The following is a 19726-nucleotide window of genomic DNA, read 5'->3' as shown; positions in this document are numbered from 1 at the left end:
GGCACATATGTCATATGTCACATTGTGAATGACCTGTGTATACTAAACACACACGCACACACACACACAGCACTATACACTACATGAGCAGGAATTAATTGGTTGTTTTCTGGGCCCTAGAGCCAGCCATGAAGGCTATCTATGTCAGCTGTTGGTGGTACTGATGATATATCTGAATATATAGCAGTCTATGCTTTCTCCACCGATGAGAATTCTACATTTCTGAATGCTGCCCTTTTTCTGTACCTGCTGCTGTTAGTGTGCATGTGCCAACATTACCAGGAGGACACACCTGGCCTCTGCTGTCAGCATTTATGGAGTTGGGACTAGGAAAATCTGCAATAATACTTTTAGTAACTGTTAAATAATTCAACAGACTAGCTGGTTTTAATCAGCCATTATGCATTATGTTTCTAGTTCCAAATGTTTTATAATACATTATCTTTTGTTCCTAACAGCAGAGGATTACAGAGGACATGACTGTAATCCGTTTCCACGCGTGCACTGCTAATGCGTGCTTGTCTTTATTATGCCACTCAGATACACACCTACGTTCCATGCCACTCTGGGTCACGCGTGGTTAATGTGCTACGATTGCCGTGTGCCTTGTGGGACACAATGCTGCTGTTTTCGGAGTTGTGTGACGGAAAATAATTCTGCTGCGCGCTGATACATAACCCTTCTGTACCTGCAAGGTGCCCACTGCCAATATCAAATCATATGATCTTTACGTTGTGTCTATGGGGCTATATTTGCTAGTATAAGGGCTGATGCAGTGTCACATGCCAGCGTGTTTGGCTGGCTGGGTCTGTGCATGCTCTGTAGCTATAGCTGGGTTTATATCTCCATTTGCAGCTCAGAGAGCGTAATGGGGTGGCAGTGGGGAGCCTGCACATAGGCTGTGTTTAGTGAGGACATGTCCGTGGTGTGTAGATGGAAGTGGGGGGTATGCAGAGATCTCTCTGTTCTCAGACGGATCTCTTATACACCAAGGATCAGGCCGGTGCAGCGCTGATAATGATGATAGCCATGTAATGCTGTGTACTGGTCACATAAATGCATACAATGCCACATTTGTATTTGGTTCTGTGAACAGTATTTGGGTGCAATGACCGGGAACTTATTTATATCTCTGAATAGGCACCATTGAGATACTTTACTTGCTCTAGAATCTCTAGACCAGAGGTTTTCAAACTGTGGGTCCTGACCCCAAAGTGGGTCCCGACCTTCTCAGCATGGGGTCGCGACTCCATGTTGCTGACCATCAGGATGATGACTTTGCTGATCTCAGTCAGTGATTCAAGGAGTCTGAAAAATCTGTTCAATTGCCTGTTATTTTAGACTCCTCCCATCACTTTGTGCCTCCACAATGCTGCCATGTATGTGCTGTCTGCTGACTACACGTGTGATGTGATCAGGGGCGGATTTCTGGGTCAGGCCGCCCCTAGGCACACATTTTTGGTCGCGCCCCCCCACTAGGTAAGTGCCCCCCCCCCACACTAGGTAAGTGTGCTATGCGGCATCCCGCTGTGCACTAGCGTACCATTTTCCATGTAATCGCTGGTGGTGTAGCGGTACTCCAGTACACGGGGACACGCACTGTACTTCCGGGTTCAGCAGCAGTGCTCCCCTGTACTGTCATCAGAAAGAGCCAGCCAGGGCTGTGCCTGCTATGGATGCAGTTTGCGTTACACGGCGCACCGCACACGCACAGTGCACCCGTCCCCGGCCGGCTCCAGGTACTGCGCGCACACACACAGCGCGCTGCGTGTCCATTTCTCCATGCCGCTGTGACTCGCTCAGTCAGCAGCGCCGCTGCGGGCGGGTGGACAGTGACATGAACAACCAGCTGCGGCCTGCCAGACTACCAGTGTGGGCCTGTTAACCATATTTTAGCCGCCCTTAATAGGTGCCGCCCCTAGGCCCGTGCCTCACGGGCCTAGTGGCAAATCTGGCCCTGGATGTGATGGGTTATGGTATATTAGACTCCTCCCATCACTCTGTGCCCCCACAATGCTGCCATGTATGTTCTGTCTGCTGACTACACGTGTGATGTGATGGGTTATGGTATATTAGACTCCTCCCATCACTCTGTGCCTCCACAATGCTGCCATGTATGTGCTGTCTGCTGACTACACGTGTGATGTGATGGATTATGGTATATTAGACTCCTCCCATCACTCTGTGCCCCCACAATGCTGCTATGTATGTGCTGTCTGCTGACTACACGTGTGATGTGATGGGTTATGGTATATCAGACTCCTCCCATCACTCTGTGCCCCCACAATGCTGCCATGTATGTGCTGTCTGCTGACTACACGTGTGATGTGATGGGTTATGGTATATGAGACTCCTCCCATCATTTTGTGCCTCCACAATGCTGCTATGTATGTGCTGTCTGCTGACTACACATGTGATGTGATGGGTTATGGTATATTAGACTCCTCCCATCATTTTGTGCCTCCGCAATGCTGCTATGTATGTGCTGTCTGCTGACTACACATGGGATGTCATGGGTTATGGTATATTAGACTCCTCCCATCACTCTGTGCCCCCACAATGCTGCCATGTATGTGCTGTCTGCTGACTACATGTGTGATGTGATAGGTTATGGTATATCAGACTCCTCCCATCACTCTGTGCCTCCACAATGCTGCCATGTATGTGCCATATGCTGACTACACATGTGATGTGATGGGCTATGGTATATCAGACTCCTCCCATCACTCTGTGCCTCCACAATGCTGCTATGTATGTGCTGTCTGCTGACTACACATGTGATGTGATGGGTTATGGAATATTAGATTCCTCCCATCACTCTGTGCCTCCACAATGCTGCCATGTATGTGCTGTCTGCTGACTACACATGTGATGTGATGGGTTATGGTATATTAGACTCCTCCCATCACTCTGTGCCAACACAATGCTGCCATGTATGTGCTGTCTGCTGACTACACATGTGATGTGATGGGTTATGGTATATAAGACTCCTCCCATCACTCTGTGCCTCCACAATGCTGCCATGTATGTGCTGTCTGCTGACTACACGTGTGATGTGATGGGTTATGGTATATCAGACTCCTCCCATCACTCTGTGCCCCCACAATACATGGCAGCAATGCTGCCATGTATGTGCTGTCTGCTGACTACACCTGTGATGTGATGACCTTCTGCAGTAACTTGCTGGGGTCCTGTCATTATTTTCATAGTCTGATGGGGTCCCAGAGCAAAATAGTTTGAGGGCCCCTGGCCTAGACAGATACAAGTTCATTACATGTTGGCTGTGATTCTATGTAAAAATTAACCTTTCTGTGTTTAAATCTGATCCCTACGATAATCTTAATAGCAGCTTTTATAATCCTTTATATTACTGTATATTCTTTTATATTTCTTTATGATATATATATTTTTTTGTTTAAAAATCTGTATATTAGCATTATCCAAACGGGCTGCTTAGGCGGATCCGATATGTAATGCCGGCGGTCGGAATCCTGGCGGTCGGAATACCGACACTGGAATTACGACCGCCAAAATCCCGACATGGGGGGGACGTGGAGCGCCCCCCCTTGCGGGCTCGCTGCGCTCGCCACGCAGCGGGCCCGGTGCCTCGCTACGCTCGGCACGCTATTTTATTCTCCCTCTATGGGTGTCGTGGACACCCACGGAGGGAGAAAGTTTCGGGATTTCGGCGGTCGGGATTCCAGTGTCGGGATTCCGACCGCCGGGATCCCGACCGCCGGCAAATTGACTGCATCCCTGCTTAGGCAGCTTGTAGTACACACAGTGGGGAAGAAAACTATTTTGTAGCTTAACATCAATATATATTTAGTGATGTGGTCCACTGTATTCTCACCCACAGAATATACTACTATGTATAAGTGGCAGTGCACTTAGGGCATAATTCATGCTGATGTTCTCGTAACCAAGCGATTATCCGCAAACTGTGCTGCGTTGGCGCTGCGCACAAGCCATGGTACTTTTTGCGATTGCTATCACTGTGGGGCAGATTTATTAAGCTTGGAGAAGAGATAAACTGGAGATAAAGCGGAGAAAAGGTAAAAGGAGATAAAGCACCAGCCAATCAGCTGTGTTTGAAAAAGACAGTTGGGAGCTGATTGGCTGGTGCTTTATCTCCTTTTACCTTTTCTGCGCTTTATCTCCAGTTTATCTCTTCTCCAAGCTTAATAAATCTGCCCCTGGATTTCATCACACAGCAATTTACAGGACTAGTCTGCTTAGCCATTGGGCTAGCCCACCTTTACAGTGAATGGTCCTCATTCTTGCGTATAGGCAGCTTATGTGTGCGCACTTGTGAATGAGCATCATTAGCAATTCCATAGCCTAGAAAAAATGCTGTGTGCGGCCATAATTATGCCCTTAGTAGACATGTCTGAGCTCTTCCGTTCTATCCACACCCACCACTAGGGCTGCCGTATCATGCAATGATGCGTCTTTCTGTATTTTTGTTCCCTCTTCAGGCTCCCGGGATCCATGTTCCTCTGTCTCTTGCAGCTATGGGAGTACCTGTGTGCGCTCAACAGATGGGCAAACTGCAAAATGCATCTGCCCCACCACCTGTGCCGGTATGCCAGAGAATGTGGTTTGTGGCAGTGACGGGAAAGACTACCGTAACGAGTGCGCACTGAACAAGCAGGCCTGCGACAACCAGGAGAACCTCTACAAGAAGTTTGAAGGATCATGTGGTAAGTTCCAGCGGGGAGGTAAGATGGTTATATCTATCTGGTAATATTATGGGGGAGTAACAAGACTCTATTAAATTCTGACTCACAAATAATATATATAGATAACCAGCCATACAGAATTACTAGATGCCTTTCTAATTATTCAGCGCTTACAGATGGATCTGAGGAGCGTTATGCCTGGATCTCACTGTCAACAATACACATTTGAAATTCATGAGTTTCCTAATAAAACTCTGGTCCTATCTGCTGATTGGTGGAGGCAAGCGAGGGTTCCTCGTCTTACACCACAATAAACTGACAAATAAATCCCATGATTGATACTTTTATATTGGCTAAAATCAACTCTATAATTTGGTTACACTATATTCATACAACGATGTTTGTATTGGCATAGGATATACGCACAGTGTAACTGGACAGAAACAAAACTACTGTTACTTTTGACAATTCAACATCTTTAAAGGAGAAGCATCAGATTCAAAATCTTGAATATACTGGGCTTAAGGACATTAGCCACAGGGGTTTAACCTGCAGCTAATTGCCGGCTTGTTATAATCAGACCCGCAATTGCTGGCTTGTTTCGATCAGGCCTGCAATCCCCTGTGCGTTAAGCCTGGAGGGTGAATTTTGTTCTCGCAGCCTCAGGAGCTCAGCAGAAAAGTTTACATCAAAATGTACCCTCTGAGATTTAACGTGTGGTGAAATCCATATGTTCTGCATTTTTCACGTAAACGCTGGGCTGTTGTGTGTTGCCCGAGTTTACTGCTTGGCAAAAATGTAGAGTTGTTGGATAGCTTTGGGTGTGAAACCTGGAGCTTTTCCCTGGACCGTAAACCCTGCGGCTAATTGAATATGTCCTTTTATTAGAATGGGGTGCTAATGTAATACTGATAAAACATACCACCCGGAATGGAGACACCTGGGTAAGAGGGTGGCATACTGGGGGTGTGGCTGCATCTTGGTGGGTGTGGCTTCCTCAAGAATGTGTGTTTAGTTCTTAGAAGTTTTAGGCCTCCACGACGATTACAAAGCCACAGCTACGGTACCGGATTGTAAGAGAGCTTTATCAAATTTGGGTCTGAGTGTGGCCAAGCTTCTTAAAATGCAGTCTTTGGAGGACTGGTCATTTGTCAGCTGCTGGAGCACACCAGCACCGCACACACTGAGCAGCCGCTGATTGGCTGGGAACTCAGCCAATCAGCGGCCGCCCGGTCTTTTGAATAGGATGGTTTCTATTCTCCCGCCGCTCTGCGGTCCCCACGGCGAGCGGGAGAATAGAAACCATCCTATTCAAAAGACCGGCAGTCTTTTGAATAGGATTTCCTTCTATTCTCCCGCCGCGCCCCCGGTCTCTGCTCAGCATCTGCGCCGCGGTCCCCGCTCCCTGCCTGCCGCTGCACCTTGTGCCGCTCCCCGGACCAGTCCCTGCTCCTGCCGCTCCCCAGTCAGGTACCCACTCTGGGAGACAGGTACCACTACCCACAACCATCCACTGCCTGCCGCTACACCTTGTGCCGCTCCCCGGACCAGTCCCTGCTCCTGCCGCTCCCCGGACAGGTACCCACTCCCAGCCTGCTCCTGATGCTCCCGCCCCCCCCCCCCCCCCCAGACAGCTGCACATGATTAATCTTATGTGCAGACCGTCCGACATCTGGATCTGATCCGATGCGCACAGGACCGCGCATCGGATCAGATCAGATGTCATACCCTACGCAATTTGGCCAATTTCACCCGATTTCTCGGTCCAATCCTCCAGAATCGGGTGAAATCGGGGCCAAATCGCGTAGTGTATGGGGGCCTTAAGACATTGTCACCTGACTGTAGAAAAGCAACATAGTAATTGTTCAAGTAGAAATGTTTTCCAAAGATTAAAATCGGAACCAAATAATAACAACCATATATGCACATCATTGTTTATTTTCTGTTGCTTTCTGGGGGAAATTGACAACATATGACAACAATAGATGTTGTAATAAGTTGTTTTCACATCTCCATTTCTGTCCTTGACAATTGTGCTGACCTATATAATTGGGTTTGATAAGATACTAGATTGCACATTTTCTTGGTCCCTTCACTATTCGCTAGAACAGACTGTGGCAGACAGCCAGCGGACCTCTGCCACCTCTGTTACTAATTGTGGGATATAAATTATACATGGGGTCGGGATGTTTTTTTTATATGTTTGCAAGTAAATGTAGACTGATGCTTAAGTAATGATGGCAGGAGAGTGACTTGTTACACCACAAATGTAGTATGATCAGTACAAAATAATTACCATTTTATTTCTATAGCGTTCTTTCTCCAATAGGCGCTTTTATTAGAGCACTTCTATAATCAGTAGTTCCGGACTGCTGATTTATAATGAGGCTACCAGGAATACTCTGTGCTGTACGGCCCAATGACAGTTAGAGGATGGGTGAACGCTGTGTACCCAACTCAAAATTTAGGGGAGTTATTGCCATACAACTCCAGGCTACTGTGCAGCAAGGTCTGAGTGCCTGCAGGTTCATCTCTTCTACTGTAACTGAAGGGTGATCACGCTAAATACCGCTTTCACATCGCAAACTGCAGGGTCAAACCGGGACTTTGAAACGGTTCAGTCCTGGCGCCACCCTGCATTTTGGGATGTTCACATTCCCTCAGCGAACCGGCATCTGGGGGCATGGTGGGGAGTCGGATCATCATCGGGAGCAGGGAGGAGGCAGCGCTTAGAGCTGGTGCTGCCCAAGCGCTACCTCCTCCATAGTGTGAACAGTAAAGGGGTCACTCGACCCGTTTAACCCATTGACCTTGCGCAGCAACACGGCAATGAAACTGTTAAGAAGCTTTTTTACCGGTTCATATTGCCATCTTGCTACCCGGGACCCGGTAACCCTTTTCACATATCACTAATTACCGGGTCGAACCGGCAAGAAACCGGCTTGTACCCGTTAATTAGTTGCGATGTGAAAGGGTATAAGCGGGGACTTCCACACACCACCAGACCAGGGTTGCCTACCCTCCCGGAATGGCCGGGAGGGTCCCGGAAATCGCCCCCAAACCGCCTCTTTTTCACTCCCGGGTGTGGCCCCGCCCCTGCCTACCAGAGCTGGCTGCCCTCTCCCGGAGAGGGCAGCTAAAAAGTCGGCAAGTATGCACCAGACCTTGTAGCGGTTCCATCCACGTGCGGTGGTGGAACTTCCAGATTGGTTCTTCACTGCCACCAAATTTGTTCCCCTGCATGAAGACAGCACCAAGTACAACAATGTTAACGCACAGGGGGCATCTAGGAAGCTCAATAAATCTATCAAACATAAATAAATTCATTAATAAATTTATATGAGGTGGACTCTTTTTATGTTTAACCAGATAATTACCGCCAACGGGGCTGTCCAGCTCATCAGGGATTTGGTTTCAATCAAGCAAAACCAAATAAGAATCCAAGCAGCCAAAATATATCAGTCCAAGGCTTCCCATGGATGCTGTGTATTTTCACAGGATAAATCAAAATTGTTCAGCCGCAAAAATGCAAAAAAGCCTGTTTTTTCATGGCTGGAATTTTTTGGGGGAATAATAGGATACTACCCTTACTTTGTAAAAAAAAACAACAACAACATCTTCAATAAAACTTCTATTTTATACCCCTTTCACACCGCACTTGTTAAACGGTATATTGCCGTTTTTTTCCCATTTCAAAACATTTAAGGCTGCAGTGGGAAAGCGCCAGAGTTGATTTAGCGGTTAAAGATAACCGGTATTTCAACACGTTTAAAAAGCAGAGTCCTACACGTTTCAGAGCCGGTTTTTATGCAGTGAGAATGGCTCTGAAACGGTATTTAGTAAAAACAACAGATTACAGACCTGTGATAGGCTGTCCCCTGCATTCTGCTTTGAAACATGTTCAGGGGATTAAACGGGTTGACTGATGTGAATGGTACTTAAACGGTATTTAAACCGGTAATCTACTGCAATGTGAAGGCTCAGACCCGTTTTAAATACCTTTTAAAAATACCGGTTTTTGAAACGTTTTGGCAGTGTGAAAGCGGTATTAGTAGTTTTACCCCTGCCATTTGAATAGCAACCTCCCAATCACGGTACAGGAGCAGCCAGCACATTTCCAATACAATTCTGAGACTCTGCATCTCAGAAACTAGTGCGACTCTATGAATAAACACAGTGGGATACATATGATTTTATTTATTATTTAGTTACAGTTTCTTGTATAGCGCAGCATATTCCGTTGCGCTTTACAATTGGAAACAGTGCTAAAACAAACCGACATAGAGGTAGGAGGGCCCTGCTTGCAAGCTTACAATCTATAGGGATAATAGGAGGGATACATACGGATAGGATGATGTGCATGGTTTTAGTGGCTTACACCATTTGAGTGCATGTGATTTGATATTATAATGACGGTATATTCGTTTTAAGCTGAGAGATTTGGGAGTCACTCAGATAAATGTTCCGCTTCTGACCGTTTAAAAGCAGATCCATTCTTTGTACGGAATATGTACATTCATATTTCCGCTCATATTACAATTATGACTGCCAATATGGTGGATAGTTTTTTTTTTTTAATGAAATGTATTTATATAATCAGCATGTATTATTTTCAGTGATGTATTTAGTATACATAGGGTTAGATGGAAGGGGACAGACAGCATGAAAAGAAAAATGTTTCTTCGATATGTCCATTACTTGCAGAAGAGCCAGTGTTCAGCAATTTTTAAACGGAACGATAATATACAATATATATTGAATGCAGGAAACTAATAATAGAAATAAATAATTCTGGCATTGCTTAGAGGCAGGGGATCTCTGCTGGGAATAACCTCTCTGCTATAAGGGAAATCACTATCTCATTTAAAGCCTATTTTTTGCTTAAATTCCCTTAAGACCTTTATACCAATATAGTTTATAGTGGATGTCAGCTTGTGCATTGTGTAGACTGAGCCATATTTGAAGCACTGGGCGATTGCTAGATATGAGATGCTGGGTTGTTCGTTCATTTTGTATACGCCTGGTTATTTCAGCAAATATTGGATTTGTGTGGTGATGATAAAATACAGGTTTTAAAATAGGTCCCAGAATTGGAGCAGGGGCGATTGGAGATAACACAACAAGGGCAGCACCGTAGCATTTACTACCTGCGTCCCAGGGCCTGCAGCCAGACAGTGATGGCTGTCAGCATTCTGATTTGTGAATGGCTAGAGCTATCATCCAATCAGAGTGCTGACAGACACTCACTGTATAGAACAATGTGTAGAGCATGACTGCAGGATTGGTTCCCGTTAATAGGTGTTTTGGGACCCCTGTCCATTGGGAAATTAGAACAAACCATTAAGGGCCTGTCTATGGGGTAGAAGCAGATGGCTATTGCAGGGTCTTTATGCTAATGCCAGGTCTGCACGTGCAGTAAATATAACTGTGCACATATCGGTTCTGGTTAATGTATATTGTTATGGTTTGTCTGGTATTGTTGCAGACCCGTGCAAGAGTGCCCTCAATGATCTGAATAGAGTCTGCAGAGTGAACCCACGCTCACGTAAATTGGAGATGCTTTCCCGGCCAGAGAACTGCCTAGCCCGCAGGGAACCTCTGTGTGCCGATGACGGAGTGACCTACGACAATGAGTGTGTAATGACCAGAACTGGTGCCATCCGAGGAATAGAACTGATGAAAGTGCGCTCAGGGCAGTGCCAGGATCAGGGTAAGTAAAGCCGGTCGGTGTGAGTGACAAAATAGGTTGTGTTATGTTATATATTAAATACCCCAAATACAGATACAGCCATGAATCAGCACTTATCACCCCTAGAGGCGAGTTAAGGCCCATACACACTGGGCAACTTTGAGCTGAAAGCCGCTCAAAACAGCAGGTTTGAGCGGATTTCAGCTCAAAGCCGCCCAGTGTGTATGCCCCAGCGATGATCGGTGAGCGCTGCTGCACGCTGCCGCAACACCGCTGGGAAAGCCGCTCATCTGAGTGGCTTTGAGGATGGCTTTGCATAGCGCTGCGCTATGCAAAGCCGTCCTCTCCCCTCCGTCGATGCCGGGCAGGGGGAAAGCTGCTTAGTGTGTATGCACTGAGTGGCTTTCCCCGCAGCGATGAACGCGATCATCACTGTCCATACACGCTGGGCATAGTCGCCCAGTGTGTATGGACCTTAAACATCACTTTATCAATGTGCTACACTCTGCATTGAGAGTAATGTCTGATCAACAACTAATCGGTACTGAAACCCTAACAATTGGTCTTCAAATAAACATACAGGTATTTTAGCAAAACTATGTACTACAGAACAAGCATGGCCAAACTATAGCCCTCCAGCTGTTGTGAAACTACAAGTCCCATCATGCCTTGCCACAGTTTTGCTATTAAGGAATGCTAAAGCTTTGGCAAGGCATGCTGGGATTTGTAGTTTCAGAACAGCTGGAGGGCCACAGTTTGACCATGACTGCAATAAAGAGGTTTCTGCGTTGGTTTTGTATTTTATAAACTCATTTAAAGAGTCACTATAACATCTTCATTTCTTACTGCAAGAAGACACACATGAACTTCTGAAACACAACCCCATGGAACCAGAGGGGATACTATGATTTACAGCTATTTGAGTAAAGATGCCAGCCCTTGTTATAGATTACAGCACACCAGTCTATACAATTCTGCAGTCTGCACCAGTAAATCAATATCTCCCTGACACTGTCACGGCCTCAATGGAAGCCTTCCCAACACAAAGAAAGTATTTGTAAAGCAATGCGACACTTATGCAGTTGGGAAACATTTTAATGGAAGCCTGTGTCGGCACTTTCCCATCGATTTGTGTGACAGTAAGTGCGCTTTTAGAGGTGTAGAATAGAAGAATATAAAGTGTCATCCCACAATACAGGTCATTGTTCTCTACACAGTCTTACATGGACATTTTAAACCTTTTGAAATGTTTCAAAATGCCAGTTAAGAAACATAAATATGCGGCCTAACTAGTGATTAACACAAGAATGAACAGCAGACACACTTAGCTGCAGGACAGCTGTAGGAAACCACTAATTTTCTATTACCAATAATTGATTGACTTCTTTATTTTACGTATTACAGTAAAATGTTGGGTAGAAATATGTGTTTTTCTCTGAATTAATACTTGTCATTTGTTTGGTTATTGCACTCTTTGGTCTTTCCTTCCTCCGCAGGTTGGAGGTGAAAATGTAAAACGGCATTCACAGTTAAGACCCCCCCCCCCCCCCCCATACAATGCGGCGACTTCTACCCTCAGTGAAGTCGTGCGCAGTGCTCCCTTGAGCCGCCCGGTTCTTTTGCAATGTGATTACACACCCTGCTGCTGATAATTATGTTGTTTAATCTGGCGGTGGCTCCAGAGGAGAGGCTGCAGCGCAGTTTAAAATTCAAATAAGGGAGCCCCACCCACTTCCAGTGAGTCAGTTTGGAATGGCAGTGGGTGTGGCTTCCATATTTGATTTTTGAACTGTGCTTCCCTTGCGTTTAACTCCTGCCTGATGTCATCAACTTGGAAACGGGGTGTAATTATTTTTAATTTAAAGCAGGTTTGCTGGGGACAGTATATATTTCGGACTAGCCAAAGATATATAGACTTATAGATTTCCTTTTTCTAGTAGCATATACATATGCAAAAGCAAAATTAAAGTCAAATGTATTGTGAATTTCCAGTGTTGAAATTACCAGTAGTGGCATTGTCTGTAAATTAATAAAGTTTTTTTATTTATAAACAAAACTATTAAAATGGCCGTCAAAACAATGAGTTCTTCTGAATTGTATACATGATGCAAATTAATGGCATAAACTCTACTGTACAATGCATTTGTATAGCTGCAGTAAAAAGGATTTAGAATGTTTCGACTGACTTCCTGTGAACAGGTATTAGGGACTTGTTGATGTGTGACTTATCTGTTCTTCTTATCTCACCCCTTCTAGACAAGTGCAAGGATGAATGTAAGCACAATGCTGTGTGCCTTAACCGGAGAGGAGTCACCCGCTGTTCTTGTGACCGCGTTACTTGTGACGGTGCTTACAAGCCTGTCTGCGGCCGAGACAGCCGCACTTACGCCAATGACTGCGAGAGGCAAAAAGCGGAGTGCCTCCAGAAAACAGCCATCCCTATGAAGCACAAGGGTCCATGCGGTGAGTACATAAACCTGCCCACCTCTATCATGCCGCCTGTTACGGAAATCCTCTAATGTGTGTTACCGACGTTAAGGTAAGCTCCACTAATTCCCATGACTTTGCTCTTATTTCACCCAACAGACAGAACAGCGATGAAATGACTGTGTCTAGAGTGGACACCTAAGACATTAGTGAATGACTTGTTGGGAGGGGAAGCTGTAGGAAGAAGAGTGGGTGGGTGGGCTCCATTTGCATTGCTTGCCCATATATTCCCTCTCATATATCTTCATCTCATCGAGAGTCTGCATACTACCACTCGTGTCAGAGATGTGTCACCCTCTTTCCCCCAAGGACAACATATTGATATGTGTATCTTCTCTCTTTCTTCCTAATGTCTTCCTTTCTTCTCTCTGTCTCTGTCTCTCCCTCATAGAGCAGGTGTACAGTGGGTAAATTTCTGCTGGTGACCAGATAAGGTTTGGCGAAACCAGAGGATTCAAAATCTCTTTAAATAAAGCATAAATGGTTGTTAAAATTACTAACAAAGCCTCGTTCCATTCTCTCCTTTGCTGCAATGGGAAAATGGTCCTCTTTCCAGACTATTGGCTGCCTTTGTTCTTAAATACTGTCCAAGGAGAACCTGCAGCGTTTAACTCTCCATGAAAATGTGGGCGAGCTCAGTAGGAGCTGACGGACATGGGATATTGTTTTGGCTGCTTCGTACCGATGGCTGACGGGCTGCTTAACCTCAGGCCTTATGCTCTCCCTGTTTGCTCTCCATTCCCTGTATTTTGTGTCTTTCTTTTCAGCAGTGGTTCTGTGGAGTAAGGATGGATGTCCCCCTTGGTTGCTTTCTTCTATCTGTCTGTGAGGTCTTCAGTCTGAGGTCTGCTGTCTAAGCCACTCATCTCCCTCCAGACTTCATTCTTCTTCCCACCACCTCCTCTCCATTCACAGCTTGCTCTCACTAATTAGTTTGTGAATGAAATCCTTGTGCTTTTCTTAGCTTGCTTCCAGGCTCTGGGTACTGGTGCACCTTGGGCTCCCACCAACCTGTAATCCTCTTGTTTGTGCTGACAGTCGTTCTGTGCTTGTTGCCTGTTTACGTATTGGTGCATTGCCTAAGCCTTTTAAAACCTACAAATCTGAATGCATTGTAAGCGAACGCTCTCTGCTGCCTTACCGAGAAGAGGCTAAGCTGTAGGAAAATACCTCATATCCTATTGCTCTCAGATAACATTTACAGCATGCATGACTGTGATACCAGGATGGCCAGTTTATGCCATCTGGCTGTGGTCGCGGGTGCTGTTAGGAGTTGTGGCCTTACAAAACATGTAGCAGACATATTAATCGTTCTTGCTGCCACTGTACAGTGTTAGCATTCCTGAGGACTTAAGCAGGACTCCTCGAGGGGTTGGGGTAGAGTACCAGCAAATAAATAACATTGGTTTGGTCTAGTTTATCCTTGAGCATATGATCAGTGATCTGTAATTAAAATGTGAACCGTGCAACAGTGCATAATACACAGGCGTCATACTATATGACTTCTAGATTATCATTAAAAATCCATCAAAATGACGGCTTAGTGCCTATCTGCTCCTACCTCCAATCTCTGTCTTCACAGTTCCTTCTCTCCATATCCAACAAGTTTGATCATTTTGCTTTCACTTTCTGTTGAGTAATTTGGCCTGTAGAGTGGCCTCTAGTGGTCATTGGCGGTACTTCACCTCATTATGAGGTCGATGGATCTACGATGTCTAGATTGACCATGCTTAGTCGAGCGCATCTAGTTAGATGCCTAAACATAGTTGACCTTGTCTAGGTTGACAGTAATGGAAGTTAGACGCCAGTGTTAGAGCGACGGTCACATGGTCGACATGGTTCATACTATACTATCCAAGCGGACATAGGGGGTCATTCTGATTGACTCGCTTGGATGCGAATGGCAGGACCCGCCCTGCAAATGGCATGCCGCCCACTCCCTATTCGCATGGCCTGCGACTGGATGGTCGCCAGGTCATTTATATATGTGGGCACATTCAGGAGGGACTGGGCGGGCAGCTGACATTCGGTGATGTCAGCTGCCTGCTCCCCACACCCACGTCACCCAGTGAATACCATGGGAACACCCAGCGTTTTCATGGTATTCACGCTTGTGACCGTGACCTCGGCCTGCACGCACTCGGCATATGCACATGCTCAGAAATGCAGCTGGACTTGCGCATACGCCAAACAACGGTCCCCGTGCAGACGAATGCCCGCTGCGAACGGACCTGAATAAGGCCCATAGAGTGAGATGATAATAGTGTAGGAACACTGTGCACATATACAGTGTCCACGGTGGACCCCTGTGACAATCGGCACCAAAAAACTTAAAAAACTTATGTCGACCATGTGACCGGCGGCGGCGCTCTAACTAGACGGGTTTGACTAAGGGTGGTTGACCATAACGTGGCCGATCTACGCAACGTCGATCTGCTGTACCATAACCCTTCACCTCAGAGGTGAGAAGTACAGATGGAGCGCCTCTCAGCCAGCGCCGGGGCTCACCAGAATGCCCCCGCTGGCGAGCTGGTGCTCCATCTGACTGGGAGGCGCGAGTGTTTCTCATGTACGCGCGTCCCAGCTTCCAGGCGGCGGGGGATGCAAACCCTGCCCATCTCCGCTTCAGGGAGACAGGCCAGGTTAGGGGTGGGGGGTGCAAAGAGGCGGCGGGGACCAGAGGGGAGCTCCATTGGACGGGGACGCTCAAGCGTCTTGTGCATTCGCGTCCCCTTCCGGGGTCTGACGGTTGGCGATCTGACCGCCAGACCCCCGCTGAATGAAAGCGGCTACATCTGTAGTTAGCCTTTTATATGTATAGACACCACCTCTAAAAAGTACCCATGTATTTGGATGGCAGTAGCTGCCTTTTAATTATAGCTCCATCACCCTTCATCAAATCAATACATTGAAGCAGCACCTGTTATTCTGTTGGTGTTTTTATTTTACTTTTGAGGGGGGGAAGGGGATCTATGCATCTCTGTTCGCACCCATAACAAATGTTTATTACACTTGTCGCTGAATTTCCTTCTCTCTGGAATTCTAACACGACAACACTGCAGTAAGTCCGATAGAACATATGCTGAATCTCCGCCGGTGTGGTTCTACAGAGAACAGCTTTAAATACGCTGCACATTTCTTCCCACCTAAAATTATTTTTAGTTGCGTTGCGCCGAGGCCCCCAATTGCTGTTTCCTCTCCTCGTCGTTTCAGAGCATGCAGCTCCACAGCTTTCTACATATAAATTACAAATATGTACAGTCCACTATACACCGCTATAAACACCACAGTGCGCTAAAACATGCAATAATAAACATGATGTATGCTATTATAAACCTAGGAGCACAGGCACTACAGATAAGATAGCCAGCTATACAGAGCAGACATCCTTCCAACTTGTCTCATTAAACATGGCTTCTGTCCAAGAGAGGGACAGGTGGGAGATTTAGCATATGTCCTCCACAAGCCGTTTGTGTTCTGTGACACCGTGCTAGATTCATATAAAACAAATCTAGTAGCACCCTGGCTCATATTCCGGATGCCAGGGTCGGGTGCAGGCAGCAGCAGCCGCCCGTTGCGATGAGGCAGGCAGCAGCTGGAACTGGGTGTTTTAGAACTGTAACGCAGAGCTGTAGTGATGATGTGTGAAGATGTACGAGACCACTTCAGCTTGTAAATGGAAGGATATTTTAGGATGCCTCCTATATATCACTGGGATGACAAGGCTATGAATGTAACACTCTGTACATAATGCATGGCGTAGCAGCAGGGAAAGCTTACCAGAGAGAAAAGGGCAAACTCCATTGCATGATAACTATCCCACCATTTATTCCCTTCAGTAGCAATACATTAATTCAAGTGCAGTCAGTACTAACTAGCGTAAGGTGTACTTCTGCATGTTTGTGTAGTTAGTTATCTCTTTAGAAGGTTGTATGTGATTAGGGCACTGCTGGGGCATTGTGTGTAAGGGGCACTGCTGGGGCACTGCTGGGGCATTGTGTGTAAGGGGCACTGCTGGGGCATTGTGTGTGAGGGGCACTGCTGGGGCATTGTGTGTGAGGGGCACTGCTGGGGCATTGTGTGAGGGGCACTGCTGGGGCATTGTGTGAGGGGCACTGCTGGGGCATTGTGTGAGGGGCACTGCTGGGGCATTGTGTGAGGGGCACTGCTGGGGCATTAGGTGACGGGCACTGCTGGGGCATCATATGTATAAGCAGGAGTACTGCTGGCATTATGGTCTGTGGCATAATATGCATCAGTGTGGGGCATAATGTGCAATGGGCATAATTTTGTGTGGATTAATGTGTAATGGGCATCACGGTGCGGCATAATGTGTAATGGGCATTATGGTGTATGACATAATGTACAACAGGTATTACGGTGTGTGGCATAATGTCTAATGGACACTATGGTGTGATGCACAATGTGTAATGGGCATTACGGATAAACAGTGTAACAGTGTATATTGATTTAAATAGCCTTTCATTGTTTGGGTTTGATCTGTGAGGCGTACTATTTCACTGTGTGGGCCTTCATGTTTATATGTCACTGTGCAGCCTTCAGTCAACTTAAGCGTGTGAGGACAACAACCATTCCTGCGGTAACCAATGTCTGGTCATGCAGGTTGCAAAAGAGGTGTCAGGTAATTGTTTTCCTGCTAGTTCACACTCGTTATAATTAGACCGCGCCCCTTATAATTAGGTCACACCCGTTTTTGGGAGCGCGCCTACGGCGCGTGCAATTTATTCAATATAAAATTATATATATGGGGGGGGGGGCACATATTTTACTGTTTGCACTGGAACCCAAATTGGCTGCTGATAACTATTAGGTGTGTGTGTGTGTGTGGGGTTATGTGCTGAGTATGGGCAGCTGTGCCAACTATCTATGAAGGACTGTGCTGACGTTATAGTGGAGCTGTGATTCTATGGGGCTGTCCGAAATTCCGTAGGCGATTTTAGTGGCCCTCGGGCTTCACTGGATTTTCTTAGGTGGCCCACGCTGTCTTAAAGGTTGAAGACCCCTGGTCTAATGGATGTCTGCAGAAAAACACTGGCCGTTCCCCTGGGAATGCTGGCGGGTTGATGCCTGCTTGGGGCATACGGTGAGGTCAACGCCGGCCCCTTTTCCGCCCATCCCCAGTTTAGACTGACTTTCATTTGCGAACAGGGAAAAAATAATTAGTTGGGCGGCGATCATTGAATGTTTCTCCTTCATCCTTGGGGACACTGAAGTCTACGCTGGGGAATAGAGTGGTGTATCGGAGGAGTCGGCACTTTAAGAAACTTGAACTGTGGTATGGCTCCTCCCCCTCTATTCCCCCCTCAGACCTCAGTCTTAGTTTAGTGCCCGGAGGAGTCGGATCCCTGGGCAAGGGCTCCGTTTGGGGCCTTTTTGTTTTACTTGTTTTTTGAACTTTTTGACACAGACAGCCAGCGCGTGCCGGCTGCCTGCAACGTGGGACAGCTCTCCGGGGAGTCAGAGCGGCACCGCTTGCGGCGCACGCGGCTGACTCCGGTCACAGACGCATCAGCGTCTGGGTCCCGCCACAGCTGCCTGCGGCTTGTGTTACGGGGCCGCGACCTAGTCGCCCGCCGGAGAGAGCAGGGCGTGCGAGCGCATAGCGCTGGGTGACGGCTGGACCAGGGTTAATTCGCTGGTCCAGCAGGGAGCAGACAGCCAATCAGCGCCGCTGTATACAGCGCGCGCTCTGATGAGAGGAAGGGGCGGACCAGTGAGTGGTCGCGTCCTAGCTGCAGTCCTCTGCGCCAGACCGGTGCCTGCCACGCTGCTCCCTTGTCGGCTGTGCCTCTACAGTTCACTGGAACAGGACAGCAGGACGTTTTCTCTCCCTCTTCAGCCTGGATATTATTGAATGCTGCGCTGGGTGAGTGGAGGGGATTTTCTCTTGTGAGACTTCCCCGCTGGAGAGATTATCAGGTGGGCCTAATTCGGGGAAGGTGCGCTCCTCTCCCCCTATTAGTGTGGTGCTTTTGCTCTTGGTGTGGGGTCCTTGTTGGGGGCTCTCTTTGTCTGGCTTATTTCACCTCCTTTCACCTGTGTGTGTGTGTAAGGGGTGTGTGTGTGTGCAGCATGACAGCCAAGTCTCAGTCAAAAGCTTCTCCAAAGCTGTTTGTATGCACTAAGTGTGAGCAACAGTTTACGCAGCATGTGAAGGGTGTATCCTTGTGTAAGGATTGCTTCAAAGGGGATGCTGGGCAGAGTCAGGTTCCTATTCTGAACACTGAGGGAGTTACCAGTGTGTTAGCCACTCTGGCATCAGAGATGGCTGCATCTCGCAGGGACAGGGAGTCATTGCAGGTGCAATTGGCTTCCTTGTCTGCTGCGGAGCCTACCTGGGCCAGAGAACTGATTACATCAGTGAAGGCGTTGGCCCAAGCAGCTGCGGTGCCTTCGGGGTCCGCAAGTGCTCCACCTCCCCCGAGGAAAAGAGGTGTTCCTTTATTGTTACAGGGGGATACTTCAGAGGATGAACCGGGGGACCCCTTGGAAGGGGATATGTTTCAGGAGGATCCTATTGATCCTGTAGAGGACGTTCCTCAGGAAGAGGCCCAGGGTATAGAGGCTCTCATTCAGGCTATTAAATCTACTCTCAATGTTAGCGAGCAGGAGCCGCCGACGCAGGTTTCTATTTTTGGGAGGTCTGCTAAGGCAGTGGTCACCTTCCCAGAGTCTATGGAATTGGAGAAACCTCTTCTGGATATTTGGAGGTCTCCAGAAAAAAAGTTTCAGTTATCTAGGCGGTTTAAGGCCTCTTACCCATTTGCTCCGGAGGCTAGGGCAAAATGGGAGACTCCGCCGTTGGCAGACGCGTCAGTGTCAAAGCTTTCCAAAAAAGCGGCACTTC

At 47.1% G+C, this 19726-nt stretch overlaps 1 protein-coding gene across 16 annotated transcripts in view; it reads left to right on the top strand.

The window, feature by feature from the left end:
- Positions 1 to 19726, top strand: part of AGRN (agrin) — a 445469-nt gene that overhangs the window by 292888 nt on the left and 132855 nt on the right. For all 16 annotated transcript variants that reach the window (XM_083163268.1, XM_083163265.1, XM_083163264.1 and 13 more), the window contains 3 exons: positions 4479 to 4703; positions 10168 to 10392; positions 12628 to 12834. In XM_083163268.1, the coding sequence (XP_083019394.1) occupies positions 4479 to 4703; positions 10168 to 10392; positions 12628 to 12834 (657 nt within the window). The remainder of the gene's footprint in view (positions 1 to 4478; positions 4704 to 10167; positions 10393 to 12627; positions 12835 to 19726) is intronic.

The sequence above is a fragment of the Crinia signifera genome, chromosome 19 (genome assembly GCF_055691185.1).
Source record: "Crinia signifera chromosome 19, ASM5569118v1, whole genome shotgun sequence".
Lineage (NCBI taxonomy): Eukaryota > Metazoa > Chordata > Amphibia > Anura > Myobatrachidae > Crinia > Crinia signifera.
This window is presented reverse-complemented; position numbering and strand designations above follow the sequence as displayed.